The sequence below is a fragment of the Callospermophilus lateralis genome, chromosome 1 (assembly GCF_048772815.1).
Source record: "Callospermophilus lateralis isolate mCalLat2 chromosome 1, mCalLat2.hap1, whole genome shotgun sequence".
Taxonomy (NCBI): Eukaryota; Metazoa; Chordata; class Mammalia; order Rodentia; family Sciuridae; genus Callospermophilus; species Callospermophilus lateralis.
In genome coordinates, this window is record NC_135305.1 from 180,509,692 (window position 1) to 180,521,588 (window position 11,897).

An 11,897-nucleotide genomic window follows, 5' to 3' on the forward strand; every position below is an offset into this window, starting at 1 on the left:
ATAAGAAAGTGTTGGGGATATGGCTCAGTGATTAAGTGCCCTGGAAATCCTCTGTATTACAAAAAAAAAAAAAAAAAAAAGGAATCTCTAGTAGTGTTTAGAACACAATTTCTGAAAAGTACAGAGAGAAAAAGTATGGTGGGGGGATGTAATCTCATTAACAAGAAGCAACAGTTAGTTTTTTTGTTTGTTGCCTTCCAGTTTTTATCCTGAATACATTTTTTTAATAAGTGAAGAAATATTGTGATGTAGATTACTTATAAAAACATTTCATAATGGCTGCATTAGTCTTTTTAAGGACAGATATTGTATTTTAAACATTTTCCTAATGATAGATACTTAGGGTAGCTGTGATTTTTTTTTCCCCTACTTAATTAAAATATTGACCATTGAAGGGCTGGAGTTGTAGCTCAGACTGCTTGCCTAAGCATGTGTGAGGCGCACTGGGTTCAATTCTCAACACCACATATAAATACAATAAAGGTCCATCAACAACTAAAAAAAATATATTAAAAAAATTGACCATTGAGCTTTCTTAACTTTTGGAACAGCCTCTGGATTCCATAAAAGTCATTTCCCACTATATTTATGCACATTAATATATTATGGGGTTAGGGATGTGGCTTTGTGGAAGACTAGTTGCCCAGTATGCTTGGACCACACTAGGTTTGATGCCCAGCATTGGGAAAAAAATTATGAAAATAAGTAAATAAATTCAACCTTTACCCCTTAACAAAAAGACATTATGGCACACTGTCTTCTACCAAAATGTTTGTAGTTCATATTCATTAAATGGTTTAATTTAATATTCCTTCTACAAACATACAGTGAATGCCAATTCTGTGTGTTATCACACTAGGCGTCCCTATGTTCATTTATTGAAATTACCAAATTGTTAATATTATTAACAGTACTTAAATTTTTATATTTTTAGTTTTTTGCTAATGCTTAATATTTGTGAATTTACATTTCCTGGTGTGATGTAAAATTAGTAAAAATTATTTCTTTTAAAATATTACTAAAAAATAAATATTAAAAATAAAATTAAAAAAATAAAGTATTAACAGTTATTTTGAAAAGCCAAATATTGCTGTGAATCATGTTGAAATTTTTATTTAACTCTATTAAAGGAGAAACTATCAATAATGAAGTTAGTATTTTCCCTGGATTTCATAAAAGTCATTTTCCCCCTGTATTTATAAGCACATTAAGATATTAATGTGGGATCACTGATATATGATAAACACCAGAAGTTTGAAATTTATTGTCTTAAAGTATACTTTCATGGTGTTATCTTTCTAGGATCAGTGCCTATTTCCATTTTGGCACATCTTGCATACATAGCCAAAATTAGAGTTGTTAAAAGTATTAGTCCTAATGCCTTTGGTGGTTTTCCTTTCCTAAAATACTCTTGGTTGTGGTGTTTGTTTTTTTCTTTTTCTTTTAAAAAAGTTAAGGCTGAAACTTTTTTCTTTTATTTTTCTTCAGATCTTCAATTTTGCAAGCAGAGAGTAAAAAAGACCATGAAGAGGTAAAAGTTTAGTTAATTTCTTCAGCAACATTTAAAAATACTTTTCTGAGGACAAAACATACTAATGTGTTCATTATACAAATTTTGGAAAACCCTAGTTAAATTTAAAAATGTTTATTTTTCAAGTCTTGTTCTAAAGCAGTATTCTTAAGTTTCTCATAGAATTTTATAGTTAGAGACGCCTTAAAGATCACGTCTCTGCCATCTTAAAGGCTCAAATTCAGCAACAACCTTGTGTCTGTTGCCTTCTGGCAGGCTGTCAGTATCATGTGGTAATAGTTTAATTTATTCTCTTCTCATACCAATCCCTTGAGATGCTATTTGCTGCACTAAGAACATAGTAGCAGCAGATGTGGCATGACAGGACACAATAAAAAATTAAAACCTTAGGGAAATGAAAGATAGAAAAACGAAAATTTGGGAGTCTTTGTTCTTCCTCACAATGCTTTTAGTTTTGGCTCCATTTTTATTAATGGTACACCAAAAAGGAAGGTAAGGTACTACTAAGAACTGATAATTCAAAAACTTTACCTTGTATGGGGCTGGAGATGTGGCTCAAGGGGTAGCGCGCTTGCCTGGCATGCGTGCGGCCCGGGTTCGATCCTCAGCACCACATACAAAGATGTGTCTGCCGAAAACTAAAAATAAATAAATAAATAAATATTTAAAAACAAAACAAAAACTTTACCTTGTGAAATATTCTTCCGTGAAAATACAGCATAACTTGATTTTGAGACTTTTTAATCTAATTATAATTGTATTGTAAGATAAAGTTGGAAATTATGTAGAGATCTACTTTTATTTACTTTTCCTGGGAAAGAATTCACATTAAAACTTGTTTTTGGTGCCTGAGGAACACAGATAAATATCTCTGCCCTCTGCATGGTTTACCAAACAAAATATTAGTTTAGTTTAATGAGGCCCATCAGGCACTGTGATCCTCTTGAGAGTGAAACAGAAGTTGTAGAACAGAGAGTGTTTTCTATGTTGAAAGAAGGGAGATTTTTTATATATATATATATATATATATATATATATATATATATATATATATATATATTAACATTTACCAATTTACATTTCCTGGTGTGATGTAAAATTAGTAAAAATTATTTCTTTTAAAATATTACAAAAAATAAATATTAAAAAATATATATATTTTTTCACCAGAAAGATATTTATCTCTTAATTTTTGAATTAGGATATCTGAGTTAAGACTGTGTTGTCTAGTGGGGATTAAGGGTGGGAATAATATAAAAAGATATAGATTATTAAATAATAATTTAACACGATTGCTATACTTTTAATTTTCCATGTGAAATAAATTTAGGACCTTTAAAATTATAAATGTGAAAGTTCTCTTATGTGCACATGGTTATGCCAGGTGTTTTTTGTTTTGTTTTGTTTTGTTTTTGGTGCTGGGGACTGAGCCCAGGGCCTTGTATGTGGTAAATTATTATGTGTTCTACCCCCTTACTCCCTCCGGTTCCAAGGTGTTTTCTTATTAAAGAAGATTATATATTTATTCTAATTAAACTTTTATTTAGTTGCTTATTGAACATTGTCCTTTAGAAATTTGTTGAAAACAATTAATCATATTTTTCTGTTTTTTCCTTTTGCAGTGGATTTGTACAATAAACAATATATCTAAACAAATATACTTAAGTGAAAATCCAGAGGTAATATTTTTGTTTTATGTTACCCAGATCTAGTACAATTGAATAATAATTCTTTGGCTTACATGGTTTCTATTAGTTGTGTCATAATTTCTCAAGTTCTATCATAGTCTTTTAATTTGACTTTGGGTAGCTTACTGTATCATGTATGTTATGAGTGTCTGATTTTCCTAGAACAATAAATTATTTCAAAAGGTAGTGAAATTGTGCCAGATGTGGTGGTGCATAGCTATAATCTCAGCATCTCTGGAGGCTGAGGTAGGAGAATCACAAATTTGAGGTTAGTCTAGGCAACTGAGAAAGACCCTGTCTCAAATAAAAAAGGGTTGGAATGGAGTGCTGCGAGTGTACCCCTGGGTTCAATTCCCAGTATTGCAAAAAAACAAAAACAAAACACTAGGGACTGGGTTTGTAGCTCAATGGTACAATGCTTGCCTAGCATGCGTGAGGCACTGGGTTTGAGCCTCAGAACCACATAAAAAATAAAAGTATTGTGTCTATCCACAACTAATAAAATTTTTTTTTTAAAAAAAATCAGTACTAACTGTGAAAACAAAACCTTTGATTTTAGTAACTTGATTTCCTGCCAATATAACTTTTTCTTCTTATAAAGTAACTTTGGAACAACAAAAAATAATATGCAAATTAAAGCCGGGTGTGATATCACATGCTTGTAATCCCAATGACTCTGGAGGCTGAGATCAGAGGATCGCAAGTTCAAGGCCAACCTCATCAATTTAGGGAGGACCCAAGCAATGAGACCTTATCTGAAAATAAAAAGGGCTGGGGATACAGCTCAGTGGTAAACTGCCCCTGTGTTAAAATCCCCAGTATCCTCCCAATCCCCCCAAAAGCAAATTGAATTATTTGTTATTGCCTAGGGAATACAATATTTAGATTTGAATAATTCAGACTTAAGAGTTTTTTCTTGCCAATTATCAGAACTCTAATTGTTAATATTTTCAGGTAATACAGAATTATAATATCTGTATTAAGGAGAATAGCAATTTGGATCTATTTGTGCCATTATAATATTTGTATTTTTGCAGTGAGGTACAGAAATAGAAAACTGTTTTGTTGTTTTCCTAATTTAAAGTTTTTCTTTCTTCCTTCTTCCCTTCCCTCCCTTCCTCCCTTCCTTACTTTTCCTCTTCCCTTTTCTTCCTCCCTACCTTCCTTCTCTTTTTTCTTTTTCCTTCCTTCCTTCGTAGAAATTTTATCCTTGCACATGCTTGTGTAAACACTCTATTACTGAGCTACAAATTGTAGCCCTTAATGACCATTTTGTTTGTGGTAAAAACATGAAATTTAACATCATTATCTTTTTTAAGTGTGTATAGAATAATACTGACTATTTACGCATTGAAGCAGATCTCTAAATAGCATTTTCATGTAGCTGGTATTTTAAGTAAACAATAAGTTAAAATACTACTAGATCTAGGCATGGTGGTGCATACCTGTAATCCCAGCAACTTGAAAGGCAGAGGCAGAAAGATCTCAAGTTCAAAGCCAGCTCAGCAACTTAGCGAGGCCCTAAACAACTCAGTGAGACCCTGTCTCTAAATAAAATGTAAAAAAGGGGCTGGGATGTGGTTCAGTGGTTAAGCGTCCCTGAGTTCAATTCCCAGTACAAAAAAAAAAAGTAATAATACTAGAAATCTTTCTCACTTTAAAGTTTTGAAAATATCCATGATAACTTTATAAATTAATAAGCTTATAGATATTTCTGAATATAAATATATTATGAAAACTTTACCAGCAAAGTTACAAAATAATAACTCATTTTGTGAAATTTCCTATACCTTCTAAATTCCTGTGTTCAACAAATGTATTGAATGTCCATAGTGCTAGTGACTGTTTGGTTCTAGCATTACAAACCTTAATTAAAGATACCTAGTAGTTAAAAATTTGTAGAAAAACCAATATTGGGGCTGGGGATGTGGCTCAAGCGGTAGCGCGCTCGCCTGGCATGCGTGCGGCCCGGGTTCAATCCTCAGCACCACATACAAAGATGATGTGTCCGCCGAAAACTAAAAAATAAATATTAAAAAATTCTCTCTCTCTCTCTCTCTCTCTCTCCTTTAAAAAAAAAACAATATTTTACCCATTATGCATATTAGTAGAGAGTAATCATACTTTTTCTAGATTATAAAAAGCAATAGGAAACTTTAGTTTATAGTTTTATGCCATAATAGTAAGACAAGACAACGTAGAACTACTTTAGTAGCTTTACTTCATATTTTAGTGTAACTCGGAAGCCTTCTGACAATTCAGAATTATGTTCAAATATTTGGTTTCTCATAAGACTAATATTTGTCCTTTAAAAAAAATCACAATAGGAAACTGCTGCACGAGTAAATCAGTCAGCTCTGGAAGCTGTCACTCCTTCCCCTTCTTTTCAGCAGAGGCATGAGAGTCTGCGGCCAGCAGGGTAAGTTACTACACTTGAGTTATTTAAAGAACTATGTGGTCTATTTAAAGTATTCATGAGCACTTTGATTTTAGCAGTGCTACGTAACATTAATAAATAGTTCCCTTAACAACAGAGAAAATATATCTTCAGAATGGTAAATTCATCAGTAAGAGTGCTAGTAAATGATGATTTCAAATTTCCTTAGTGTTTTCAACTAAATCTCTAGATAGAGGTGATTTTTTTAGTTTAATAATTGAAAAGAAAGAAGTCTGTTGTTAGGTAGCTATGATTTGGGATTGTGTTTTTATTGAAATTTGCTTTACTGTCTCATTGAGTTAAAACAGTTTTTTTCATAGTTTGTTCAATTTCCAAAAGAAAACTAAAGGCAGTGCTTTCTTGTTTTCCTTTGTGCTTAGACAATCTCGGCCACCAACAGCTCGAACCAGCAGTTCAGGATCTTTAGGATCTGAGTCCACAAATTTGGCTGCCCTTTCTCTAGATTCTCTTGTTGCCCCAGACACCCCAATACAGTTTGACATAATTTCTCCTGTGTGTGAAGATCTGCCTGGCCAGACCAAAACTTCTGGCCAGGGAGGCAGGTGAGTGATGGCATCACAGGAACGTTGTGCTATGGTCTGTAAGGTTTATAATTCCAATTCTGCATTTGAGAGTCATCTCTCACATATGTGCACTAGCTTTGTTGTACTTTCTTTAATTACCTAACATAATTTTAGTAGGAAAGAATTATACAGGTTTTTCAGTTCATCTTTCTCAATAAAGATAATTTAATTTAAAAAATACTTAATTCTGAATTGCTTATCAGGTGTACTTCTTGGGTATTTACTGTGACAAGAAGAAAGTTGATAGTTGTATCTTTCAGTTATAACACTTAAATTCTTAAAGGCAATATATGTGCTATAGGTGTATTAAAAACATCTTGCATCAGAATAAGAAATTTTTAGGAAGATAAAAAACACTTATCACTACTATGAATTATTAATGATTCATGTTTTGTTTTTATAAGGAGAAAGTCCTATCAAAGCAGTTAAAATTTTCCTTTGGCTTTGGATGAAGAAAATGTGACTTATGGCAAAATCATTTATTAAATAGCTTGGGTATTTAATAAATTAATAATAGGTAGGTATGGTGGTTCATACCTTATAATCCCAGTAACTCAGGAGGATCTCCAGTTCAAAGCTTGCCTCAGTAATTTATCAAGACCCTGTCTCAAAAAATTTAAGGGCTGGGATTGTAGCTTAGTGGTTAAATGCCCCTGGATTCAATCCCTGGTACCAAAACCAAAACAAAACAAAAGTTGATAATAAATTAATTTGGATATACAAAGCTGTGACCAAGAAAAGTCATTTACATTTGGTCACAGAAATATACTTAGCATTTGATATAATATAATAGGCCAGGCATATATTAAAGAGATTAGATTCCTGTTACCTTAGTACCAATATTATTTTAGATCCACTTAGCTCTCTGTTTCTAAGACCTACTTTAAATGGTATCCTTCTTTCTTCATTGTGGGTGTGCTAAAAGCCAAGCACACTAAGGAGAGAGTTAGCTTCTTTCTCTAGTTCACTTTTCTTCTTGCTTTGTTACTTACGCCTTGAGAAATCCAGGGTTTTTTTGGGTTTTTTTGTTTTTTTTTTTTTAAAGAGAGAGAGAGAGAGAGAGAGAGAGAGAGTGAGTTAGTTTTTTTTTTTAATATTTATTTTCCATTTCTTTTCGGTGGACACAACATCTTTATTTTATTTTTATGTGGTGCTGAGGATCAAACCCAGAGCCCCGCCCCATGCGTGCCAGGCAAGCACACTACCCTTGAGCCACATCCCCAGCCCCCAGGGTTCTTTTTTTTTTATGGTGCTAGGGATCAAATTTAGGGCCTTGAGCATCCTAGACAAGAACTATTACCACTGAGCTGTACCTTAGACTTGGGAAATACAGATATAAACTAGAAAATGTTTATATCTTGGGCTGGGGATGTGGCTCAGTGGTAGAGCACTTGCCTACCATGTGTGAGGCACTGGGTTCGATCCTCAGCACCACATATAAATAAATAAAATAAAGATCTATCAGTAACTAATAAAAATATTAAAAAAAATGTTTATATCTTTATAGTTGATTCACAACATGTACCTAGAGAACCTTTTTAAAAAAGAGGACCTTACAGTCTTAGGAAATCCCTGGCATTTCTCTTAAGCAGCTAATATTGTAGCAAAATTAATGTATCCCTATGCTAGCTTATTAAAATTGAAGAACTTCTGCAAGATGGCTTATAATCATGTTGATTTTTGTTGTTTTATGTAGCGAAACTTGCATGCTGTGTCATCTAAAATGCAGCAACATTGGCTGTATAGTAATTTGAAGGCAAAGGTTGTATAGTAATTTGATTATCAGTATTGTTCCTTAACAGAACAGAGTAGAGCTTTTCTTTTTAAAATGTGTAAACTTTTTTTATTAATTAGATCTGCTCCAGGTGGCTCATAGTAACTATTCATGTATTTTTCTAAACTTTTCAGGCGTACAAATCCATTTGGAGAATCTGGAGGAAGTACAAAATCTGAAACTGAAGGTAGAACAGATGTGCAGTTTTCTTATATTTAAAATTACTTTTTGGGCTGGGGCTGGGGCTCAGTCATAGAGTGCTTACCTAGCATGTGTGAGGCACTGGGTTCAATTCTGAGCACCACATACAGATAAGTGAATAAAATAACAACCAAAAATATATTTAAAAAAAACTATTTCTTGTAGTAAATCGTGTGACTAATCTGTCATTTACACTTGTTTTGTTTTGTTTTTTGCTATACTGTTTTTGTTTTTAGTTGTAGGTGAATACAATACCTTTATTTATTTATTTTTTACTTGTTTTTTTTTTTTTTTTTTTTTTTAATGTGGTGCTGAGGACCAAACACAGTGCCTCACGCATGCTAGGCAAGTGCTCTACCACTGAGCCACAACCCCAGTCCCTCTGCTATACTGTTTTTTTTTAAACTTTGAAATTTCCTCTATAACACAACATAATTTAATCTGATTTGGGATGCTGTTCACACAAAATTAGAGAATATCACATACTTTGATCTCATAGTTAAATTCTCAATGCCTAAGCTGTCCTTCAGGCTTTTCTGATGTTTTACTTCTGGTTCTGGAACATAATTTTTTTTTCTTATTTTTCCAATAACTATTTTGAATATATATTTCCAAACTTATTGAAAAGTTTTAAGAGTAGTACAAGGAATTCTTTTTCCCTAAAGCTACATTGTTGAAGTATTTATTGCCTTATTTTTTTGCTATAACTTAAAACTGTAGTCAGGATAAGTTATTTCTAAATTTAGGGGTTTTACTAGAAAAGCTAAAAGGAAGCAGACAGTATATTTTATTCTTTTGGAAAAGAAATGTGGGAAATACATAATGTACCTTGTTCTGTTATAGATTCTATTCTTCATCAGTTATTTATTGTCCGATTCCTTGGTTCTATGGAGGTGAAGTCAGATGATCATCCGGATGTTGTTTATGAAACAATGCGCCAAATCTTAGCTGCTCGGGCCATCCATAACATCTTTCGTATGACAGAATCACATTTATTAGTCACTTGTGATTGTTTAAAGTAAGTAAACCTTCCCTAAATAAACTTATAGGAAAAAATGTTTACATAATTTCAGCGTAACTAAAATTTGCTAAATTTTTAATTATTGTAGGTTAATTGATCCACAGACACAAGTTACAAGACTCACAGTGAGTTATTTTAAGTCCCTTTGTGCATACACATATCTTATTAACTTGATAATCCTGATTCTGTATATTTAGGTCTGATAGTATCAGTTACATTTGTTCTTTAGGCACTTTGTAGTTAATTTTCTAGCTAGCTCCAAAAAGTTATAGGTGAATGTTGTATGTAACGTAGAAGAATCAACATGATCTGGTATGATACTTAGTGTTAATCCCTAAGTTAGGGAACATATAAAAAATTAATAGCAGGAATTAAAAGGTGATCAAGATTATTTTATAGTTATCTAGTTTGAAATTGCTGCAAGTGTTTAATCATTTGTTAAATAGACCAGCTTTATTATTGAATTTGATTTTGTAAAATGTGTTAATAACTAATAAAACCCACCATTCATTAATCTCTTATTCTCTTTGGTAATCCAAGCCAAATATGACATTAATTGTTCTTTGATTACCAGTCCGTTAAAAATGGTGTATTTGAGCTGAGTGTGGTGGCGCATGCCTATAATCCCAGTGGCTCGGGAGGTTGAGGCAGAAGGATCATGAGTTCAAAGCCAGCCTCAGCCAAAGCAAAACACTAGGCAACTCAGTGAGAGAGACTCTCTAAATAAAATACAAAATAGGGCTGGGGATGTGGCTCAGCGGTCAAGTGCCCCTAAGTTCAATCGCCAGTAAAAGAAAAAAAGGTGTATCTGATTCCTACTGTAATGGTTTGGAAGATTTCATATTTACTTCTGATGTTTTCTGTGGCAGTTTCCATTACCCTGTGTAGTTTTGTATGCTACACACCAGGAAAATAAGCGGCTTTTTGGATTTGTTCTCCGGACATCAGGAGGGAGAAGTGAAAGTAATCTGTCATCAGTATGCTATATATTTGAATCAAACAATGAGGGAGAAAAGGTATTTGATTTTTCAAAATGTTCCTGTTGTAAAATACATGTTATAGTCAGTTTTTACTAATATTTCTGGAAAAAAACTCCCAGATTTTGTCTAGTATGATTGAGTTGCTTGACCACAGCGTGTTGCTCTGAAGAGCACTAAGCTTAGGGATTGGCATTCTGACTATATAGATCCATGTCTTCCTCAACATTGATAGCTGGTAAAATCTTCTCCCTTCATTAGCTTATCTTAGGAATAGAATATATTCCTATAATCAGTCAACTTCAAGTGTCATCAGCAACTGTTTCTCTCATTCTTTGTGGGCCGAACTACCTCAGTAATGAATTTGAGATAATGAGAAGTATTGTTTGTGAAGGGAGAGCCATCAGTGGAAGCTCACAGACTCATAGAAAACATAGAAAGCAGTGAGAGATGTGGTCCATGACTTTAAACCCAGCAACTCAGGAGGCTGAGGTGGGAGAAATGCTAAATTCATGGTCATCTTTAGCAATTTAGACTATGTTTCAAAATAAAAAAAAGTAAAAGGGATGTAGCTTAGTGGTAAAGCAATCCCCAGTACCCTTCACCACCACCACCACCACCACCCCCCCACCAAGAAATGGAGAAAATATACAAAGACTTGGTTTAGGGGATGGCACATCCTTAAATCAGCTTTTAGTTGAAGTGGTGTATTATATTGAGTTGTAAAACTAGTTATGGGCTGGGGTTGTGGCTTAGCAGTAGAGCACTCCCCTAGCATGGGTGAGGCACTGGGTTCAATCCTCAGCACCACATAAAAATAAATAAATAAAGTAAAGGTATTGTGTCCAACTACAACTAAAATTTAAAAAAAAAATTATATCAGCTATTTGGGTTCTTAATTTTTACTTTAAGAACTTGAGTTTTTTGGCTTTTTGTTTTTAATACTGTTTCTCTTTTTAGATTTGTGATTCTGTTGGACTGGCAAAACAGATAGCTCTGCATGCTGAACTGGTAAGAATCTGAGAGATGCTTAATTTTCTAAGAATGTTAACTAAAGTATTATAACAAAAGTGTTTTTCATATTGCTGATAAACCATTTATAATCTGGATAAATGTCTACCATAGAATGAAGCCTTGTGTGCTTCCATACTTGTGAATACAAAGAAGGGTATAAAAAGTTACAAGGGTCATGTTAATTGATATATTTAAAATTAAAAATTATTTCATATTAATTCATTAGTTTTATTTATTGTTCTTAGGATCGTAGGGCATCAGAAAAACAAAAAGAAATAGAGAGAGTAAAAGAGAAGCAACAGAAAGAACTCAATAAACAAAAACAGATTGAAAAGGTATGCATCCCTAATGTCTGAATCTTCTATCTGGTGTTTGTGAAGACTTAGTTCACAATTGTGACTTTCAGATTTGAATTTCCAAATGAAGGTCTTGTTTCTTCTTGCTCAGCCACTTCATAATCAGATGATTCATAGCATAGCAGAAAAGGGTAACATCTGAAGTCTGCTATGTTTACACAAAAGCTATATTAACAGGTAGTGTGACTTCCTGTTAAATAAACATACCAGAACTTTCATATTCCTGTGAGGGTTATCTTGTCAAAGCCACTCTTTTTTTTTAAATATTTATTTTTTAGTTTTTTTTTTAGGTGGACACATATCTTTATTTTATT

General features: G+C 33.1%; 1 protein-coding gene across 5 annotated transcripts in view; it reads left to right on the plus strand.

Moving 5' to 3' along the window:
- The window catches only part of Appl1 (adaptor protein, phosphotyrosine interacting with PH domain and leucine zipper 1), a 63,606-nt gene that overhangs the window by 27,019 nt on the left and 24,690 nt on the right, over window positions 1-11,897 (plus strand). For all 5 annotated transcript variants that reach the window (XR_013089281.1, XR_013089275.1, XR_013089267.1 and 2 more), the window contains 10 exons: window positions 1,489-1,531; window positions 3,154-3,210; window positions 5,547-5,638; window positions 6,037-6,219; window positions 8,149-8,201; window positions 9,059-9,233; window positions 9,325-9,361; window positions 10,106-10,252; window positions 11,174-11,224; window positions 11,473-11,562. Coding sequence is in view for 2 of the 5 variants with exons in the window: in XM_076839180.1 (XP_076695295.1) it covers window positions 1,489-1,531; window positions 3,154-3,210; window positions 5,547-5,638; window positions 6,037-6,219; window positions 8,149-8,201; window positions 9,059-9,233; window positions 9,325-9,361; window positions 10,106-10,252; window positions 11,174-11,224; window positions 11,473-11,562 (928 nt within the window). In the remaining 3 variants the exon portion in view is untranslated. The remainder of the gene's footprint in view (window positions 1-1,488; window positions 1,532-3,153; window positions 3,211-5,546; window positions 5,639-6,036; window positions 6,220-8,148; window positions 8,202-9,058; window positions 9,234-9,324; window positions 9,362-10,105; window positions 10,253-11,173; window positions 11,225-11,472; window positions 11,563-11,897) is intronic.